This window comes from Gopherus flavomarginatus, chromosome 1 (assembly GCF_025201925.1).
Source record: "Gopherus flavomarginatus isolate rGopFla2 chromosome 1, rGopFla2.mat.asm, whole genome shotgun sequence".
Classification (NCBI taxonomy): Eukaryota; Metazoa; Chordata; order Testudines; family Testudinidae; genus Gopherus; species Gopherus flavomarginatus.
In genome coordinates this window covers 197288445-197311152 of record NC_066617.1, presented here as the reverse complement: position 1 = coordinate 197311152, position 22708 = coordinate 197288445, and the positions used below count along the sequence as shown (strand labels likewise).

General features: G+C 42.5%; 1 protein-coding gene across 5 annotated transcripts in view; it reads left to right on the top strand.

The window, feature by feature from the left end:
• APP (amyloid beta precursor protein) overlaps window positions 1-22708 on the top strand; it is a 353581-nt gene that overhangs the window by 284845 nt on the left and 46028 nt on the right. For all 5 annotated transcript variants that reach the window (XM_050958058.1, XM_050958047.1, XM_050958026.1 and 2 more), the window contains 2 exons: window positions 4956-5084; window positions 6955-7054. In XM_050958058.1, coding sequence (XP_050814015.1) covers window positions 4956-5084; window positions 6955-7054 — 229 coding nt within the window. The remainder of the gene's footprint in view (window positions 1-4955; window positions 5085-6954; window positions 7055-22708) is intronic.

Here is a 22708-nt window from a genome sequence, read left to right as displayed (position 1 = left end):
TTTAAATATGATTGTAGAAAATAGTGCAGTATATACTAGTATTCTATATTATTGGAGAAATAATATGTGATCATGTAATTAGGCTGTATCATACGGAATACAGAGAAGGGGACTAAGTTTTGTTTGTATTTTAAAAGGCAGGTGTTTGAATCTGCTGAAAGGTTAGGAGTGTTAAATTCCATAGAAGATGGGTTACTGGGTAGGATGCAGGTGAAGTAATCAAGAGTGCTTGATGAGCGCAAGCTCTCATACCACTCCACAATTTATTACATAGATAACCTCAGTCTGTTTGTGTCTGCACACATATGCACACTGTTCTTCTTAACATACAGATAATGTGAGCATGCCCTTGCTCTTAAGAAATTTAGTCTCCGTGCCAACCAATCAGGATTTTACAGTGTTCTGAAATCAGCATTACACGATATTCTTAATGAAATAAGATGTGTTCAAAATGTTGAGGAATTCAGGATGCCGCTACTTAGGAGGTAATTTAATTTCTTGTTACTGGATTAATAAAAGTAGCCGAAAGGGCCAGTCACGATAAATGTGTGTGTGAATGAGAAAAGTCAATTTGCAAAATACAGTTTGCTTTCTGATAAAGTTAAGTGAGATAATAAAAAAGATTTTGTCAATTCTCGCTGGACTGTAATGAAAATTATTCTATAGGGCTCAGACAGCCCCTGCTTAACTGCCTTATGTAGCTTATTATCTGTTTGGCATACAGTCCTGCAGCTGTTTGTTTATTATTATTAATAGTAGTAGTAGTATAGCTACAAATGTATAAACAGAAAAAACATTCTTAAAAATAGGGAGCAGAATTTTCAATTGATAAGTACCATACCCAGTAATTTTTCAATAAGTATCAACCCTGCAGATTAAATATCAAATATAAGACATGCAGGCCTGACTCAGTGGTCTAGAGGCAGTGCATTCTTAAGCAAAGGGGATCAGAATGCAGACCTTAAGATTTAAATGATCAGATAATAGCAATGTTTTCACTTATTCTTTAATCTGAAGGTCCCTTCCCCACCTCCCCCTCCAGCTGTAGGAATCCATGCCCTAAAATTACAATAATCCATCCAGCTGTAGGAACTGGTCCTGCACCCTTCAAAGTGGGTAATTCTCAGTGAAGAGAATGGGAGTTCTGCATGTGATAGGATTGCAAGGATTTGGCCCATGCTGCAGACTTAGTTTTTGTGGGGTGGACACAAGATCACTTTAATCCCTTCTTAAAACCCAACTCTGCCAGGATGCCTGCAAGATGCTATCTGCTGAGAACAGCTAGGCAGGAAGTGAGCCATACCTAATGTTCATTTTGCTAAGGCATGCTCCTTTTCCTGTCATCTCCTTCTCTACCTCCTCAGCATCCCCTTGTTTGCTGCATCCACCTAGATTACAAACTCTTCGGGGTCAGTGCTGTCTTTTACTATATCTTTGCCCAGTTCCTAGCACGATGAGGTCCTGATGTCAGTCAGGGCCTCTAGTTACTATTGTAATACAAATAACATTAAACTGATCTTTAGAGTAGTTAGATAATCAAGGGGCAAGTACCACCACTTCATTATTCTATATGCATATCTCCAGCACCAGCAGTTACCAATTTATTTTATTCTTTTTCCTTTATCATCCTTGAAAAGTAATTTTATTTTTCCACAACCGAAATTGTGTTTATAAAACATAGAGGTTATTTGTGGTCCCAGCCACACCCAAACAGGCAAAGCTGTTCCTCTGCTTTCATTGCTCCTTACTAAATTTAACAGCTTTGTCTAGAATTGAGTTTCTTAAATTTTTGGCATCAGACTGGAGAGGAGAGAGAGTACTGACCTCTTCCAGAAAAGGCATGAGTATGATCATTTTTTCTTGTACAACTGAAGACTCTGGAAAAGCAGAACCAACAGATAGTATTTCATTTGTTTTGTTGAGCCCAAAGTAGAAATGACCTCACATATCTCCATTTAATCATGGAAGCTGATAGATTATTTGCTCAGCTATGCACAGGGAGTTGGTGGCAGTGACAGGAATATAACCCAGATCTCCTGACTCAATCCCCTCTAATAACTACTGGACATCAGGCAAGCCTGAATGGTTTATTACATGTCCCCAGGGTGCCTCTGCATTGCCCTACCCTTTGTTCTCCCTCTTCCAGTCCCTTTTACAGAGATTCCACACACTTGCTGATCCAGCCACCACCCTGATTGGGCCCGGGTTTATTCAGACAATAACTCAAAAGTAAAACTCAAAGTTCCGGAAATCTGTCCCCAAAGCATGGCTCTTACCTCAGAGCCATGGGGAGCAAAAGGGGTCCTTCGTAAAGTTCTTTCTTTTGAGTTAATAGGGGTGACCCGCCTTGTGGTTCAGCTTGTAAATGTCTTGCTCAGAGCTAACTCCAATGTAGACTTCCTAGATTCAGCTCCCACAAACAGCTGCTTCTCCTCTCTTGTAGGGAACCCTCTGCTTGAGGCTCCCTCCCTGCACCAGGTCTCTCAGTTTAGCTCATGTAACAAGCCTGATCCTGCCTTCAAATCTCCTGCAGGCAGCTACCTCACTCCGTCTCGCCCCCTTTGCTCTCTCACACATACCTGTGGGGATGAATGTTGTGGCAGCAGTCAAGAAATCCGGTTTTATAGATACATGTAATCCAGCTCTTCCAGTGATGGCTCCATTCACAAGCTCCTAGCTATTGGCAAATGAACTTTATGAATCAGTGTGAGACAATAGAATTTTTCACAACATCAAAACTCTCCTTAGCTTTAAGTCACGCTTCTTCAGAGTCCTGATTTCCTAACCTTCATTGTGCTGTTTGATAAATAAGTAGACCATTCATTACTGTCCAGGTCTTACTTTGGGTCAGTATAGTTAAAAACAAACCTGCAGACTTGTTTGAGCACATGCAGAATATCTAGGGGGTTTTTTTCCCTCTGTTGAAAAGAAACTAAGGTGTCACTGCTGTACAAAAACCTGTACATTTAATAGTTCATTTGATGTCTTGTGCTTTTAATTAAGTTTCATGTGCAAATATCCAAGAGTCGCTTCTTGGCAAATGGTGCTCTAGTCTCTCATGATTTATCTGTTGTATCTTCCTGTTAGTAGTAAGTTTTGGGCTTTTCTCAGTTTTTTCAATAATTACGCTTAAAGTATGTTGCCATGTTATGCAGATGGGGCTCGCAGAATAACTGGTCCTTAAGAGGAATGTATTATTGCTACAGCAATAAGACCTCTCTTAGTATAGTTGTCCCAGATAATGTAAATCTTCCTGGGTCTGGCCATCACAGTAGACGAAAACATGTTGAAGGAAAACAAGAAATGTGTCCCATGGCATTAAACATGAAACTTAAATGGAGACTCTCTTCAGGAAATAGAAATTAATCTGTTTGTCTTCTCTACCCTACCTATTTTTATTTTTTAATATTTCTTGAGGCAAAGAGGACTGAAATGTCAACAAAGATAATCTCACTTCTTTTCTTTGACATTCCACCGTTGTTTTAAGACCTCCTGTGCTTCCTTTCTTCTCTCTCTGTTTCTGTAATCCTTTAACAGTTATTGTTTCAGTTCACGTTGTCCTTCCTACAGTACTCATAAGGTTATTTACTTTTAGGGACTTTGTCCGTAGCAGGAGTCTGCTGGCAGTTTCATTCCAAGACTCTACCACTAATGAATTTCAGTTCTAAAGCCAATAAAACTTTTTATTTGACTTCGGAAACAATATTGCATTTTGTTTTTTTATCTCTAGGCTAGAAATTTCCTTAGAAGAGATTTTCTTTTTTCTTTTCTTTCCTTTTTTAAAGATTTTTGAAAACTAAAGAGATCCTTAACTCTTTGAACCCTATACATCAGTGTACACATCCTGATTAAATTTCAGCAGGCTTTATCCCTATAAATGAGCACCTATCCCAGTCTTCTTCACAGCTTCTGAACCCATTCTCGATTCACTCCCACCCTACTCCTCCAGTATGGAGATGGGAAAATGGGAACCTAGAGGTAGGGAAGGGAAAGTGGGGACCCAGGAGGGGAGGGATCTGGGTTCTGAGGGGGGAGAGGATAGAGATGAGGGAACATAGAGCCCTTGACATGGGAGGACATTGAGGGGAAGGGGAATGGGAGGGCACACAGAGCCTCTCCCTTGGGGAAGGTCAGTAGTATGGGCACAAATCCTCTTTACATGAGGGACAGAAAGGGAAGAGTTGCATAGGGTCCCTGAAATGGAGGAAGATGGGAGGATAGCCCACAGGAAGCTAGTGAGAGGGAAGTGAAGGAATGCAGAGAGTCCCTGGTGGGTGCAGTGTGTTTGGCCTAGACAAGCTGTGGAAATGTATGAACTCCTAGTTTCAGGTAAACCTCAATTAGCATCTTAACTAGGCAGTTCCTGTCATGCAGTTCAGGTTGATTACTTATTGCTGACACCAACAGTAAAACAGTTACTGGGTACATCTACACTGCAGTTAAACACCCACAGCTGGCCTGTGCCGGCTGACTCAGGCTCGGGTTGCTGGATTGTTTAATTGCAGTGTAGTCTTGCAGACTGGAGGACAGGCTCTTTGACCCTGTGAAGTGGGAGGGTCCCAGAGCTCAGGCTGCAGCCAGTACTGCAGTTAAACAGTCCTGCAGCCTGAGCCCCCTTCAGCTGGCGCTGGCCCACTGCGTTTTTTAATTGCAGTGTCAATTGACCCACTGAGAGAAATGTAACAGATGGAATTTAAATTGGGCCAAGCTGGACATTCCCAACGCGCTCTAGTGGTCATATCGATCTGCGGCCGTTGCCCAGCTGCATAACCTGCAATATACTGATCAAGTGATTGGATGTTCTTCCCAGTAGTTGCACCTTCTTCAGTGGGCAGGTGTTGCAAGCAGTGACTGTTTTGGTGCTTTGTCTCAGCCTCTGATCTAAGATATCCCAGTGCTCAGATATGCAGGAAAGTATGTTGAATTCAGAATTTTCTCCTGCTTTTCTTCCATAGCCTCGCCATGTGTTCAATATGCTGAAGAAGTATGTGCGTGCAGAGCAGAAAGACAGACAGCATACCCTCAAACACTTCGAACATGTCCGCATGGTGGATCCAAAGAAAGCTGCCCAAATCAGATCTCAGGTAATAATCAGTAAAATAGGGCAAGCAACGTTTTGAACTATTGCAAATCTACTATCAGCAATTTAAATTAATTTCTGTCTCCTGAATATACACTGTAAACTGTGATACTATCTGCTAAATATTTGACTCCCTCTTTTTTACAATTTTAAATACAATAGGGTCTTAAACATTCTGACCAGGATTTCTGTAGTCATTTGTAAGGATACTTCATGGTGCCCATAACTATAAATCGTGCATTTTGTTTGTGTCTAACACTTTTCAACTGAGATCACTGTATTTCATGGCGCATCGACCACTGAATGATGTGCAACCCTTGATACATTTGTTTTGGAACAGTTTTTTCATATTTTTCTTGCAAATTACATAGAACAAAAAAGAAGCCAACAGAGATGTAGTTGACTTTCAAGATGTCAGTTAAACTTGTAGACACGGTGGCTGAATTTGAAAATATGTGCTGTAATCTGTAGAATCTGCTTTTTCTTTACTGATACCATGTAATTGGAAACTCTGCCCCAGCTGTGATTCTTGAACTGCTAAGGCATTGCTTGCAGCCAAATTAAAGACATGTAATTCCATTAATGTCATGGTTTACACAGTGGACACCCTTTAGTTTGAACTTCTATGCCAGATTTGGAAGATGAGATTTTGTTTCAAAATCACTGGAATCTGAAATGTTCACCTCTAACTATCCCCTGAAGGAACCTTAAAAAAATCCTTTTTTTTTTTTTACCTTTAATATGACCATTTATCTTAAAATTTGGATTACTTTAAAACTGAGGCTGTGTGCAGCTGAAATTTGCAGTATTCAGGGAAGTTTGGCAGTTGCTGGACAAGGAAGAATGAGAATTGGCAAATGAGAAATTAGAACAAGGAATGCAGATGTTTTTCTGAATGTAACTGCACTGGTCCCTGTGTTTTCTCAGCACAGCAGAACTGCAATAAGAGCAAATGTGAGTGCTGAGATTTTGGTACTGAAGGATGTTTCCTCCTCTATATTTTATTGACTTCTAGAGCTGGTCAGAAAACTGTTTGGGGGGGGCGGGGGAGGGAAGGTCTGCAGAAAAGTAACTTTTTGGTGAAAAATTAAAAACCAAAATATTCTAGTTATGAAAAGCTACCGCAGTGCCTCGTAGGAGTTGTAGTTTGGGTGTCTTATGTCCCCACTCTCTTGTATAGAGTGGGCTTCCTTGTCAAATTACGTCATCCATAATGCACCATGGTCTAGCCTCTTGGTGGTGGGAGATGGTGCTTCATGGGAGTCCAGTGGCATGGTGCATCATGGGAGAGGAAGTCCAGTTGGGAAGCCCAGCTCATAGAAACTGAGGACATGAGGTAACAAAACAGAACTACAGCTACCACAGCTGCATTTCTCAATTGAATAATTTTTACTTTTGGATGAAATCATTTTGGTTTTGGAACATTCAGTTTTTCATCAAAAAATCAAAATTTTACACAGAAAGCAAACACTTTCTGTGAAAATGTTTATTTAGTCAAGAACCCAATTTTCTATCAAAAAGCAGGTTCAACCAAAAAATTTTGACCACCTTCATTGATACCCTCGTCTCATTCAGTCCTTGTTCATGTGTTTGGTATGGACAAGGATGCTGAGACAAGATGTAAGCTCAGATGCAGGGACACAAGAAGGGGCCAGAAAGCAGAACCATTGCCAAAAGACTGTTTCTGTGTCACCTGCCAGAGAGAGCTGAAATGTGCAATGCTGGAGACTTACAGAATCCACGAGGCATGCCTCAGTGTGTTTATACCTTCTTCCTCTGAAAACTGTCATGCTTTGTAATATATAGATCTGCAGTGATGACTGTAGGTAAAATGCTAATGATTTCCCCTCAAAATGGATCTTCTGTTTCGTTAGGTTATGACACACCTACGTGTGATATATGAGCGCATGAACCAGTCTCTTTCCCTTCTCTACAATGTACCAGTGGTTGCTGAGGAGATTCAAGATGAAGTGGGTAAGTTAACTGTTTGTTTGGTTTTTGCATAAGAATCATGACGATCTAGAAAGGAATTGGGTCTTAATGTTCAAATAGAAAAAGTGTTAAAATACAGTGCTTCCTTTGTCTATAGTGAAAATAGCTAGCGAATTAAGAGGACAAACCTATCAATGTTTTAAAACTATAAATGGGGACATTTCGAGGGATGTAAATTATGGACGTATCTTTTATCTTGATGTACTTTGGACTACGATGAACTTTCTAGAGGGACTGAATGGAAAAAGATTATTCATATTTTACTTGCATAATGGCCTCTCCCTCCTACATTATTTTTTTGAAGTGGCTATCTTTTAATACAGGATTTTAATTCTCACAGAATATATGCAACAATAGCTTCACAATTTTTGTTTGAGTGTATTAATTTACACTTGGCACCCACACACTGTAAAGAAAACAGTTACTGTTAACTGTTGTCACCACTAGATTTGGGAGGATAACTGATGGAGATCAAATCATACTTCTTTCTTTTGGATATTTAATTCAATGGGATAAATCTAATTTAGGTGTCTTGGGAAGACCCCAAGCAAATATTAACTTAAGCATCTTTTCTCTGACTGATCATTATGATGCTTTCAAGCTGGCATATTTCTAGTTAAATTTCAGCAGTTCTATGTCACTCATTGATATGACATGGGAAATTTGAGAATGGCAATGAGTCATACCACTGTAGAGTAGGTGAAAGTTAAATGGCGTAGAGGAACCATGCGTCTAAGTCCTTCATGAGGGTTTTTATTGTGCGCGTTTAAAACTCCTGATTCTTCTTAGAGTGATGGTACCTATTGTATTTCACTGTGGGTTACTCATGTGCACCATGTGCCTGGAGCTGGAGCATTTGAAAGTGTCTGTTGGTCTGCCCATGTATCCTGGTTCCCCACATGCTTCCGTCTGAGGCGATAAAAGGCAGGGTAGACCGACCGCATCTTCAGTTCCTTCTCACCACCACATGGTCCAGGTCAGAACCTTCAGTGTCCTAGTCTCTGACACAGTTATAATTATAATTGTATAGTTTTATCAGATTTAGTTATTTTAATAGTTTAGAATAGGGTAGAGCTCAGGGGTCTCCCCCTGCCCGAGTACCCCATTCGGGTACTGGACTATGCCCAGAATTCCAGGCTTCAAACTGTGTCTCCTGCCCATGATCCTTGTCAGTCAGTGACGACCACCAACGCTGCCTCTACTGCCTGAGAGAAGTTGACATCACAACTAGGCGCAGTATTTGTCAATCTTTCCCCAGCCGCACTCAAGAAGAAGGAGCACTTGGTTTCCAGAAGTATCTCATGGAAATGGCCATGAGACCACAACTGCACCCAGGCCATGGACCCCTCTATACGTCAGCCTGAATCAGAGAGGAGCGTGCCTCCTACTGCTCTTAAGTCCGACTTCGATATCGGAGGAGCAGCTCCCACAGACCCCGTAGCAGGGCCTAGTTGGGAAGTTAGGAAGCACACCCATAAGCATGGGATTAAGTCAGTGGTTCCTGTGATGGGTTGGATCACAGAAACTCTCTTGGGAGCTGCCACCTGATGTGCCAAGATTACTTCTACCCCTGCTTTCCCTGACTGCTCAAGACCCCAGCACCCTGTCTTGCTGAGCCAAATACACCCGTCTGCTCCAACAAAGACCCAGGGTCTGAACTACTTGCCTCAAAGCTGCAGGTTTACCTGAAAGCAGCTAACAGAAGTGTTTCTGTCTTTAACACTCAAATGCCCAACTCCAAATGGAGTCTAAACCCAAATAAATCAGTTTTACACAGGGTAAATTCATAAATTGTTCGCCCTCTAATAACACTGATAGAGAGATATTCACAGTTGTTTGCTCCCCCAGGTGTTAATACATACTCTGAGTTAATAAGTAAAAGTGATTTTATTAAATACAGAAAGTAGGATTTAAGTGATTTCAAGTAGTAACAGACAGAACAGGGTAAGTTACCAAATAAAATAAAATGTGCAAATCTATGTCTAATCAAACTGAATACAGATAATCTCACCTTCAGAGATGCTTCAGTAAGTTTTTCCCTCAGACTGGACACCTTCCAGGCCTGGGCACAATTCTTTCCCCTAGTACAGCTCTTGTTCCAGCTCTGGTGGTAGCTAGGGGATTCTTCATGATGGCTCCTCTCCTCTCTTTGTTCTGTTCCACCCCTTTATATATGTTTTGCATAAGCAGGAATTCTTCGTCCCGCTCTAGGTTCCCACCCCCTCCTTCTCAATGGAAAGATACCAGGTTAAAGATGGATTCCAGTTCAGGTGACATGATCACATGTCACTGCAAGACTTCATGGCCCACTTGCCAGCACACAGGTATACAGGAAGACTTACAGCTAAAACACAGCCATCCGCAGACAATTGTCCTGATTAATGGGAGTCATCAAAATTCCGAACCACCATTAATGGTCCACACTTTGCATAATTACAATAGGCCCTCAGAGTTATATTTCATATTTCTAGTTTCAGATACAAGTGTGGTGCATTTATACAAATAGGAAGATCACGCTCAGTAGATTATAAGCTTTGTAATGATACCTTATGTCATAAACAGATGGTTACGGGTTAATGTCTCTTTTACCTGTAAAAGGTTAAAAAAGCTCAGTAAACCTGGCTGACACCTGACCAGAGGACAAATAGGGGGACAAGATACTTGCAAATCTTGGTGGAGGGAAATCTTTGTTTGTGCTTTTTGTTTTGTTGGTTGTTCGCTCTTGGGACTAAGAGGGACCAGACGTACACCCAGGCTCTCCCAATCTTTCTGAATCAGTCTTTCATGTTTCAAAATTGTAAGTAATAGCCAGGCAAGGCAGATTAGTCTTATTTTTGTTTTCTCAACTTGTAAATGTTTCTTTTTGCTGGAAGGATTTTTACCTCTGTTTGCTGTAACTTTGAATCTAAGGCTAAAGAGGGGTCCCTCTGGTCTATATGAATCTGAGTACCTTGTAAAGCATTTTCCATCCTGATTTTACAGAGATAATTTTTACGTTTTTCTTTCTTTAATTAAAAGTTTTCTTTTTAAGAATTTGATTGATTTTCCTTGTTTTAAGATCCAAGGGGATTGGGTCTGAACTCACCAGGGATTGATGGGGGGAAAGGAAGGGGGATGGTTAATTCCTCCTTGTTTTAAGATCCAAGGAGTTTGGATCGGTGTGAAGCTTCTCAAGGCAACCCAGGGAGGGGAAAGTCTGGGGGGAAAGAAGGGGGATGGTTAATTTTTCCTTGTTTTAAGATCCAAGGGGTTTGGATCTGTATTCCCCAGGGAAGGTTTTGGGGGAACAGGAAGTGTGCCAGACACTAATTTCTGGCTGGTGGCAGTGTTACCAGATCTAAGCTAGTAATTAAGCTTAGAAGTGTTCATGCAGGTCCCCACTTTTTGTACTCTGAAGTTCAAACTAGGGAAAGATACCTTGACACCTCACAAGAGACCTTTTGCATAAAACATATCCAGTTACATTATATTCACTCATCAGCATATTTTTATAAAACCATATAGACTGCAACGTCACAGTTCCCAAACTTCTTCCGCTGCTTGTGCAAGGAAAGCACCTGGTGGGCCGGGCCTGGTTGTTTACCTGCCGCATCCGCAGGTTCAGCCGATCGCGGCTCCCAGTGGCTGCAGCGTTGCTCCAGGCCAATGGGAGCTGCCAGAAGCAGCGGCTAGTATGTCCCTCAGCCCACGCCGCTTCCAGCAGCTCCCATTGGCCTGGCGCAGTGAACCGCAGCCACTGGGGGCCGTGGTCGGACGAACCTGCAGATGTGGCAGGTAAACAACCCGGCCTGGCCCACCAGGGACTTTCCCTGCACAAGCGGCCGAAGAAGTTTGGAAACCACTAGACTAAATCTTCCTCCAAGTCCACCTCAAAAAAATTGGATAGTCCTTCCACCAACTTGGCCCGAGGGGATGTAATATGTTCTAAGTCTCACAGAAGAAGATTGTTACACAGTGGGATCCACTGATTCCAAGCCAGCAGTGCGTCAGTGCCACTATCTCCAGTGCCTCATAAAACACGAGACCCTCCGGCACCAGCAAAGATTTCATTAAGATCCAGATCCATTGCTGTTCCTCAAGATACCTTTGCTCTTTCTTCCCTCATCTCTGGTCAAAACTATCATCACCAATGTGTCCCTGTGAGGCTGGAGAGTCCATGTGGACAACCACATGACACAAGAGACACGGACACCTGGAGAATCCAGGATGCAGATCAGTATTCTGGAACTTAAAGCAATGAGGAAGGCATGCAAGTTCTTTCTTCCACTCATTTGCTCCCTTATGTCCTGATTATGTCTGACAACACCACCACCATTTTCTGCATCAAGGAATAGGGGGCAGAGGCTTGAAATCCACAGCCCTGTGTGCCGAAGTGGTCAGTCTCTGGAACTGATGCATCAGAAATCAGATCACCCTATCCCCAGCCTACTTTCCAGGGATGCAGAATGTGCTTGCAGACTCACTCAGTAGGCACTTCGCAATTGACGAGGACAACATCTTCACACAATGGGAAACTCCAAACAGAGACATACTTGCTTCTCAAGCCAACAACAAGTGTGCCACATATTGTTCCCGGGGAGCCCTCAGTTACCACTGTCAGGGCGGTGCTTTCCTGGTCAGACCAGAACAACTCTGTCTTCCCCCAACTATTGCTCATATCTCAGGTGCTACCTAAATCTGATGAGACAAGGTGACAGTCAACATGATTGCCCCCTTCTGGCCCAGACAGTTCTGGTTCCCCAACCTGCTGTACATATATCCCATCCACCGATTATCATCCCAAATTTTCCCAGTCTTCTGACCCAGTGCAGCAGCAGGATCAAGCATCCCAATTCATGACCGCTCCACTTCAGAGTGTGGTATTTGGACGGGCATCAGCCCTAGAACAGGCATGTTCCTTGGCCGCACATTCTCTGTAACAGCAGGAAAGAATCCATGAGGCAGTGTTACTTGGCTAGGTATGTAGAAATGCTTTTCCTCTTGGGTACAGCAAAAAGCTGTTAGACCAGAAGCTGCAGAGATTTCCCTTATCTTGGACTACATTCTGTCTTTGAAGCCTTTGTGTCTCACTCTCAGCTCCTTGCAGGTCCACCTTGCAGCGATTAGTATATTCCATTCTCCTGCGGAGGGTTACTTCATTTTTTCACTGGTACACTCAGTATTACAAAATCTCCTTTGAGCCGCTGGCAACCTGCTCCATTTCCCTCCTTTCCAGGAAGGTTGCCTTCCTTGTAGCCATCACTTCAGCTAGAAGGGTTGGTGAACTGGGAACTATAATGGCAGACCCACCATTTACGGTGTTTCACAAAGATAAGGTTTCCTTATGCATACACCCAACATTTTTACCAAAAGTGATCTTGCAATTTCATCTTAACCAATCCATTCACTTAGCTGTTTTCTTCCCGAAACCGCAATTGTCTGCAGAAGAATGTAAACTCCATTTCCTTGATCGATGAGCCTTGGCCTTTTATCTTCAGAGAATAAAGACAGTTGGGAAGTCCCCAAGACCCATTTGTTGAAGTAGCAACCATCAGATTCTTTCAGGGAACATGCCATCTCCATCCAGAGATCACCCACAGTAGAGTACTATAGTGACCATCACTCAAAGAAGAAGAGATTATTCACCTGTAACTGGAGGTTCTTTGAGATGTGTGGTCCCTGCCTGTATTCTGCTGCCCTTCAGATCCGTCAGATTCACAGGGAGAAGGAACTGGAGAAATAATTGGTCCATCAACCTACTTTATCACTTTGGACAGAAGCACAAGACACGTCAGGGTGCATGCGCAAACCAACAGAAACTACTTGCAAATTCTCCAACTCTAGGCATAATTCATGGTGAAATACAGATAAGGACTGCAGATTTTGAAGGTCCTCCAGTTGCAGGGAAGTTGAAGTCTGTCGAGCTTATTCCTGATACTAACGAACTCAGGATCCCTCTGATTCTGAGTACAGATCAGCTTAAAACCTGTACTGTGTCAAGTCTGTATTGTGAAGTGATTCGTATTTCTTTGTAATTTTCCTAAACCCATGCAAAAAGAATTCTAGGGTATGTAGAGAAGTAAAATATTAATAAAACAGCATGTTGTATCACTGTAAGAGTTCCAAGGCCAGAAAAGACAAAGGTTTCATGAAATATCTTTTGTAAGAAAGAATTGGCTTCAAAAATCTGAGTTGATGAAGAAGCTTTATAATATCCAGATCTGAGCTTATTCTCACACGCAGTCTATTTGAATAATGAATTTGAAATGAATAGCGCATTTGAAAATAATTCTTTTCTGCAGCTGGAGAATTGGCTTGGGTGCAATGTTCCCTCTAATTTTTCCCATTCATGTATGGAATTAATTTTATGTGCACCATATGCAGATGTTGTGTGGCGGGGGTGGGGTTCAGCGTGCAGGAGAGGGCTCAGGGATGGGGCAGCGGGTTGGGGTGTGAGATAGTGAGGGCTCAGGGATGGGGATGTGGCTGGGGATGAAGGGTTCAGGATGTGGGAGGGGTCTCAGGTCTGGGGCAGAGGGTTGGAGTGCAGAGGGGTGAGGTCTCTGGCTTGGGGTGCGGGCTCTGAGGTGGGGCTGTGGATGAGGGGTTTGGGGTGCAGGCTGCCGCAGGACTGTGGCAGGGAGAGAGGACTCCTCCCAGCCCTCTCTTCCCACCATGGCAGCTCTGGGATTGGGGCCTGGGGAGAAGTGCCTCTCCCAGGCCGCAAGAGCTCTGGGTGCTGGGGGAGTGCGGCTTTCCCCAGCTGCAGCAGGTCTGGAACTGCGCCCACGGGGGAGGTGCCTCTCTGCGTTGTGGCCCTTGATAGGCTGCTGCATGGCTATGCAGTCACGCAGCTTAGAGGGAACTTAGCTTGGGTGGTTGACTTTTTTTTTATTTTAGTTCTCTGCATGATTATGTGCCTACTATTTCCAGAGCTACCGTTTACTGCAGAGCTCCTTATAAACCATTTGTACCTTGAGGAATTAGCACCCCATCTTTTTTATTAAGAGACCTAATCCTGTTGAACATAGTTTTTCAATAAATTAAGAAACAAATGCAAGCCTTCCTCAGCCCTTAAGCCTCATGACTGTGTGCCCAGTAAAGAAGGTTTATTAGTGGAAACCAGGTGTCCTTTTTTCATAAGAGAATATGTATGTAGCAATAAGGTTAAGCAGGGAGCTCTGCCCTTAACCTGGAAATCCCTTAAGATTCTTATATTGAGCCAAGAATTCTAGCATAGTTCTATTGGGAATCCTGTATTGTCCCTGGGATACTGGCAGATGCACAGAGAATCTTCTGTTTAGCAGTATGTTTATAGCCCTGCAAATTTGTGGATCAGATGCAGATACAAATTTTTGTATCCACATAAGGCTCTAAGTATGTAGACCCTGGAAGAGACTCTTGCATTGACATAGGGAATCCAGCAGTTTCACAGTGTATCCTCTGTTTAAACCAGAATTCCTGAAATGGATTGTGGGAAATCAGGAGATTTTGAAGATGCTCACGTTGAAAAACATGGGAATGGAAGGTGATTTTAGTCCCTGAGAGAGAGAGAGAAATACAGGAATCTTTCTTGTCCCACCCTTTTGTCGTGTGTGCACTGCTTTGACTGCATTGGTTGACTTCACTGGAAGAGAATTATATGGTTGAGGGATCCAAAATAACAAATTTAGTTCTCAGACAAAAGCAACCAGCGTTCTGCACGTGGCAATTTGTCATTAATACATGCAGTGAAGAAGGTGGCAGGAACTTAGTTATGATACAGTTCATATTAATTGCCATCACTGCCTGCAGTGGTTTCGGACTAGTTGGTAAGCATAGTTGATTTTTAAAAAATTAAAATAAAAAAATTGTTGCACGTATAGATATATAAAAGGACCTGTGCAACACCAGGGAACAAAAAAAGCAAGCAGCATTCTGCATCCTTTCACTTCGTAATACTTTTGTTGAATATTTGTATTTCAGAGTAATAAGTGCCTTACATACTTATTCTCGCTAGCTAGCTAGACACATGCTATAAAAGTCAATCTCAGCAGTAATAGCAAGAGCAGTGCAGGTATTGATGCTGACTGGATACGTGCCCTTGGCGTTAGGAAAATCAGTCTGTCTCAGAAACACAATACTAGTGAGGACTAGAATCTAACTGTGTGTGTCTTGTGACAACGCTGGGAGACATATAGACAAGTTATTTGCCCAGGAAAATATGTCTGCCTCCCTGGATGCTAGTGATCTCTCAAAGGATAATGAGACAACACATGCTACAGTTCATACCAGGTTGCAGTTTGTGACTGACACAGCCCACAGCACTGAGCACTGCTGTTCAGAGCTGGAAATACGTTCCTTGATTGTCTGCGTGGCCTTGAGTGCCTGATGAGAACAGTATTGTTACACCCACAACACACAGGAGAATAAACTATCTGCTTAGCTTGGAATTTGTATTCTCCTGATCTGATAAATTTCATGTAATATGCAGTTTGTGTAAGACATCAGGCAGAGCAGTGGTGGGGTGTAGAGAGGAGACAGCAAGGCCATCTTGACATATCTACTGTAAATCCTCATCTGATTAGAGTATTTACCAGTGTATGGAAGGAAGCAGCTTGTTGCCAGGGATGGTGCAGCAGGCACAGATTCTGAATCTTATAATGGTGACTTTAGAACTCTGTTTATCAGTCAAATATGCCGAGGTCAGGCAGAATGTTGTTACTACTTTTGTATGCTCAGTTCTCAAACAGTGTCTCTGTTTCCCAACTGGTGACCCTTCAGTGGAGCCAACAGCAAGATCTGCATCCCAGCTTGCTAAGGCCATGCGGCAGCTAAGACTAGGGTATGGCTACATCTGGAATTTCAAAGCGCTGCCCCGGCAGCGCTGCGGGAGCGCTGCCGCGGCAGCGCTTTGAAGTGTGAGTGTAGTCAGAGCAGCAGCGCTGGGAGAGAGCTCTCCCAGCGCTGCATGTAAACCACATCCCTTACGGGTGTAGCGTGCAGCGCTGGGAGCCGCGCTCCCAGCGCTGCTGCCCTGATTACACTGACGCTTTACAGCGCTGTATCTTGCAGCGCCCAGGGGGGTGTTTTTTCACACCCCAGTTGCAGCGCTGTAAAGTGTGAGTGTAGCCAAGGCCTATGAAACAATTGAGAGGGAAGGGGTAGGTAAATCTGATGCAAACTGTAATCCTGTCCCTGTGTCCCTTTTCTGCTTGTGAACCCCTGGTGTTGAGCAACATGTGGCAGGTTACAGCACACTGATGGTAGGAACCAGCCAGAAAGTATTTCTAAAGAAAATCAGTCCCCGAATTGAACGCACAGTTGAATGAAAGTGGCTGAGTTTTGTATGTCATGTACAATTCAAAGTAGAGCAAAGCTGTGATAAATCACGGTCATATTGCCCTCTCATCCCCAGACCATCCGCAGCAGCAATTCCTGCACTCAGACCTTTCCTGCCATTCTGTTTAGTCCTCTCTGGCCACAAGGTTGATGAGACTGGGGCAGGCATACTCAAACAGCCCACATACACACAGTGGCACTTGCACACACATCATTTTCAATACTGATATGGACATGCTGTCCCCCGCAAAATCCATATCACTGGTGTTTAGATATATACAACAACATGAACTTTCCAGAGAATTTGCCGTAAAACCCTTAGTCAGCCTTAATCTTTTCCTCCAACTTTTAGCTATTGAATATTGTGATTTAGTATTTTAATTGGTTAGAACTTTACTGAAAATGCATTGCGAGGTTGCCTTTCTTAAAAGTGCTGTAAAAAGTTCTGATCTACTCCCACAAAAAGAAGTGAATTCTGTGTTAAGTCTTACACAGTGCTTTTACAGTCTTTATATGCTTAAGTACTAATGTAAGGTGACCCAGCTTGAAATTCTCTGATAGACAGCCAGGCTATCTCTAGCATATGCCTAATGGCTTTGATAGTGCTGTGGCTAGTTTATATTGCATTATTTTTGATGGTTTATGTATTTTTATGTTTACAGTATTCATCAGACATATTAAATCTGCTTTTTTTAGCTGCTGCAATTTTGAATTCACTATAAAACTGCATTTTTGCCTTTTAGATAGCTTATAAAAGTCTTATCACAATACTAGTGACAGCAAAACGATATATTCAATGAAGTGTGTGTATGTTTCAGACGTTAACATCATAACTCTGCTGCTTTTTAATAGTCAGAGATAGTTGACAGGTTGAATGCCAGCTATATGTCGCTTCAGGCTTTGTAAATTCTACACATCATTGGGCGTTTTGCAAGAGCTGAGGAACCTGAGCTATTTCATGTGTTTGGAGGCTCAGCGCTGTCTGCTGCTGAAGTACCTTTTTGGGGTTGGGGAAGAAAGAAGATCATCTTAGGAAAGGTTTCTTCCCTCACACACTGATAGATGCTTCCTGTTTCTGAGTTGCTCTCATCTTTTACCTAGATTACTAGTTTGCCATAGGAAAACTGGTAGAGAATGCTAGGTGATTAAAAAGGAAGTATTGGTGCCCTCCTCCGTTCAGATTGGTGCTCTCAAGTATTTGTTACTGTACTATATCCTACCCATCTTTTGTAGCTACATGATGTATTCTGCCTTGCTACTACCACTAATGTTCTTCAGCAAAGATGCTAATCCCGACTTTCCATGCACAAACTCTTTTAAACTTAATTGCATAAATATTGACATGACTTTAGGTAACAAAAGAAACTCTGGAATCTGCAGACACTGTGAAAGGGATGAATGGCTTTACATTTTAGAAGAAAATTTACAAATCTGGAAAAATATGGGGCACTCTGCCTTTTAACTTTCAGAGCTGATCAGAATAGAAAGGTCTCATGAGGTGTATTTTGGAATATTTTTCCCATCTTAAAAAAGAGCATCTGAAAATGTGTTTTATTTTAGTTTCTTCCTTTGAGGAGATGTGGTCTAGTGGTTCAAACACTGGACTGGATACTGGGAACTTCTGAGTTCAAATGCTAACTCCAGGACTATAGACTTGGATGAGGCATCACCTCTCAAACGCAATCATTTCAATTCTCTGCCTCAGTTTCCTCACTTCCAGAATAGGAGAATATGCCTTACTTATCTCACAGGAGCACTGGGAGGATTAATTGGGTAATATTTGTGAAGTGTTTGCTAAACTAAGTGCTGTTTATGATCAAAAGCCACTAATTAGAATATAGCCAAAAGAACAAATCCAAGGCTAGGCAAAGCTGTATGGGTGGACATAGAGTTTAAGAAAACAAGCTCCAATTTCAAGCAAAATATTCTGGACCAACTTTCTGAATTAAGCAGATGAAATTGTGTGAATATATTTGCACACGGCTATCTTCCATGCATAAACACAGAGGAGCCCCAGTCTTGACTGGGATCCCTAGGCTCCCCGTATAAGTCAATAAATAAGAAATTCACAGTGTGTATTCACAAATCAGACTAGATATGATCACTTAGACTAACTGATTGTGTGTGCACAAACACCTAGAATTTACACTTGTATATTAGGTATTTATGTACATAAATTACACATGCAAATATGCACACACTTAAATTTGAAAATCTAGCCTTTTTTATGTGAATACTGTATCCTTCATCCCAAAAGCCCTTCTACCTTTGAAATTTCCACTATGCCAGTTGTCTTCTTAAACCGCCTGAATTCAGAGCCGCTTCAGGATATGTTTAAAAGCTTTTAATCTGGTGAAGGTCTTTCAGTGAAAAATTTGACACTCACAATGTTGACATCCCATTCTACCCCCAAAAAAATCAATTAATTTAAAAAAAATAAAATAAAATAAACCATACCGAAGCAGAGTTTTACTTCAAAAAGGAAGATGTGCCAGAGACTCCATGAATGTCGTTAGGGACTTTGCTATTCCTTTTGACTTAACACAAAAGGCACTCAGATAGTACCATGATGGACAGCTGTTTCAAAGCTGAGAGAGAGAGAGTTTGTGCTTGAGATTTCAGTAGTACAAATAGCCAAACTCCATCGGGGTCTTTTAAAATCAAGCATACCTCAACCCCTGGTGGAATATTATCAAAGTTAAGCAGCTTGTTAACAGACAGTACAATAGATTTGTTGAGAAAGGAAATTAAGGGTTTGTTCCTGTGTTATCTAGCAAAGCACTTAAGCATCAGACTGATCACATGCTGAAAGTTGAGGACATGCTTAAGTGCTTTGCTATTTGCAACTAGAGAGCTCAGCCTTCGCATGTTAAAGCCCTAAGTGGAGGTTTATTGAAGTTCTGATTAGTTTGTGGACAGGGTGATCTCAAAAGGTTAAGATCAGAATCCAGAGCTTTTGGGAGGGGGGGTTAACCAGACTTCCAGTTAGAGAGTTTTTGACCTTGCTAAGTAAATCTTCTGTTTTCTAAACTGGACATATTCCAAAATGAAGCTCTCCCATCTAAATACTTCTGTCTCACTGCTTACATGGGCTTCACCCGTGTAGTTTCTGAATGACCAACAGTCATTAATAGACTTAATCCTCACAACACCCCTGTAAAGGAAGGAAGTATTATTCCCATTTTGCAGATGGAGACCTGAGGCACAGGGAAGATTTAAGCTAGCTAGTCATGGTCACACAGGAAGTCAGCGGCTGAGCCAGGACTTGAACCTGTGTCTACAGCTATCCCAGTGCTAGGCACTATCAGCTAGACCATCCTTCCTGCTAGTTAAAGTTACAGATTTGTACAAGAATGTAGCTTTGGATTTTTTTTCTCTACGACATTCTGGGCATGTAAGTAATAGTAAGCAAAGATGAGAACTGAAGAGATGCAATACTTGTTGGTTATTAGGATACAGTCATAATACAGGATATTAGTTTTTTCCTTACAGAACATTACATTGGTGCTATCTTTAGGGGTGAATTTATTGTTCTACTTAGAAAGATGGCTTTTGTCCTCTTTCAGTTTCGCACCTCTTCTTAAAAATTGCTTCTGCCAGTTTCCTTAAGGGAATTGAGCAGGTAATACATCTTGCACTGAACTTAAAATGTCGTTATTTTACTAGAGAACAAAAGTATGAAATTGAATCTTGAAGCTGTCTAGATTGCACATATCAGTTTAAGAAAGGTTAACTCTGATGAGACAGACTTTGCAAATGTATGTCTTTCAATCAAATGAAATGGCACTGGTTCAGTGAAGCAAGGTCCCTCTTCTAGAAATTGCATTACTCCTTATTATAGAAAAATGTTTGCACTGAATATATGCATAGAGTGTGTTTGAAAAAACACAGCTGTCTTAAACATGCTTAAGATAAATTTGAAATGGTCTCCATTTTCAGAGTCAATGTGCTGCACCAAAGGAGTATTTGTGCTCTGTGATCACCTCTTCCAACTTGCACCAGGTATCAGCGATAGCTGGGGTAGACTGAGACACCCAAGCCACACACTAACCCCACACCCCACCCCACCAAGCCTCTTTATGCCAGCGTCCATGAGTAGTAGTCAACTAAGTCAACTCTTGTGCCACCTGAGATCCTCAATGGTCCAGGTTTAGAGCCACTTTGTGCCTGCAGAGCACCACAGACCTGCCAGAGCATGGGCTCTGTAACTGCTGCTTCTAGTTCACACCTACTACTGCATGACAGGTGTTCAGTTTCTGATTGCTTGCTGCAAAAGAAAACATTTGCATCATTCTGCATAAGTCAGCCCTAGGCGCTTCTCTAATGTGCCACCTCAAACTCTAAGATGAATGAATCATCTCTAGGGGTTCTGGATAAACTTTCCTGATATAGCAAACAGTAACTATTTACCAAACATTAGAGGTAACTGTCCACAACAGTTATGTATATCTACTACAATACTCTATTTATGCTGCTAATATTCCAGTCACTGATCCAGACAGTGAATGTCTAGAATTCTTATCTAAGAGTTTTTAACACTGCAGCCTGTCATGCATATCCAATATAAAAATATCCTGGTTAGTATAGGATATGCCACTCTAACTAATGACATACAAAGTTAGGTTTTTCTCTGACATAATTCTCCGTTCAGATGTGCTCAGGAGAGCACAGATGTACATGGCGTTCATGAGCAGTTGAACAGGATGATTCTAGCTAAACATGATCTTACCTAAAAATAAATAGAAAAAGGATGATTGAAGCCATTTAATGTTACACAATAGCTGGATTGAAGGAAACATTGTAGTATTCTCCTAATAGTGGGCTCCCATGCAACTAGGACATAAGAACACAAGAACATAACAAAGGCCCTACTGGTCAGACCAATGGTCCACTGTAAGGGTACAGACTCACGCCTACGGCACCTTCTGCTAGTCATCCTCAGGAATTAGCTCACCAGCCCTCTGGAGCGCCCTTTGCCAGCCGGTGATCGGCTACCACTGGGCCCCCGTGTCCCTCCCAGGACCACGGTGCCCTTTTAACTGGATGCTGCCTCTGGCAGTACCCCCACAGTCTAGGTCTCCCCCTCCCAGGGGAACCCCCACCCACTTCACCTCAGTCATAGCTACTATCCAGTCTCCATCTAGCCCCTGTTCACTGGGGCAGACTGCAGTATAAGCCACTCATCACAGGCAAAGGGGTTTGGACCTGCTGCCTCTGGCTACCCATGGGCTGCTGCTGCAACCCAGTACCACGCCTGGGGCTTTCCTAGGCCAGAGCTCCCCGGCTCCCTTGGCCTTTCTCCAGCCCTGCTGCACTCTTGATACCTGATTAGGTCGCTGCAGCCTGGTCCATCTCCCTCTACAGCTAGAGAGAGACTGCCTGGGTTTCTGGCTTACAGCTCTTATAGGGGCCAGCTGGGCCACAACTGAGTCTACTTTCCCCAATCAGCCCAGGCTTCTTTCCCCAGCCACAGCCCTCTCCTGAGCTGTTTTAAGCCCTTCAGGGCAGGAGCGGGGTAACCACCCCGCTACATCCACCTAGCCCAGTATCCTGTCTTCTGACAGTAGCCAATGCCAGGTGCCCCAGAGGGAATGAACAGAACCAGCAATCATTGAGTGATCAATCCCCTGTCGCCCACACCCAGCTTCTGGCAAACAGAGGCTAGGGACACTCAGAGCATGGTGTTGCATCCCTGCCCTTCCTGGCTAATACCGTTGATGGACCTATCCTCCAGGAACTTACACGGTTCTTTTCTGAACCCTGTTATAGTTTTGGCCTTCACAACATTCCCTGGCAAGGAGTTCCATAGGTTGACATTGTGCATTGTGTTAAGTACTTCCTTTTGTTTGTTTTAAACCTGCTGCCTATTAATTTCATTGGGTGACCTTTAGCTCTTGAGTTATGTGAAGGAGTAAATAACATTTCCGTATTCGCTGTCTTGACGCTAGTCAAGATTTTACAGACCTTAAAGAGATTGGAAATGGAGTCATTTTTCAGCAAGATAATGTCTACCAACAAGGGACTCTCAAATGCCCAATTTAGTATCCCAGAATGATACCATCTGGGTAGGGTTCCAGTACACAGCAGCGGTTTCTTGTCATTATCCTGGTCTCTGCTAGAGAATCATGTATATAAAATGTATTGTAAAAACTACTGAAACAGCATATGACATTTATCTGTACTTTGCTATATGTGGCCAGGATACTCATCTCAAGCATATTCAAAGTATCCAAAATGCACTTTGCTTATAAATGCGGTATACCCAGAACTGTGAATAAGTATGTAAGACCTTATGTAACAAGGTAATAGTCTAAAGGTGCTCAGTGAAGGTGTGTA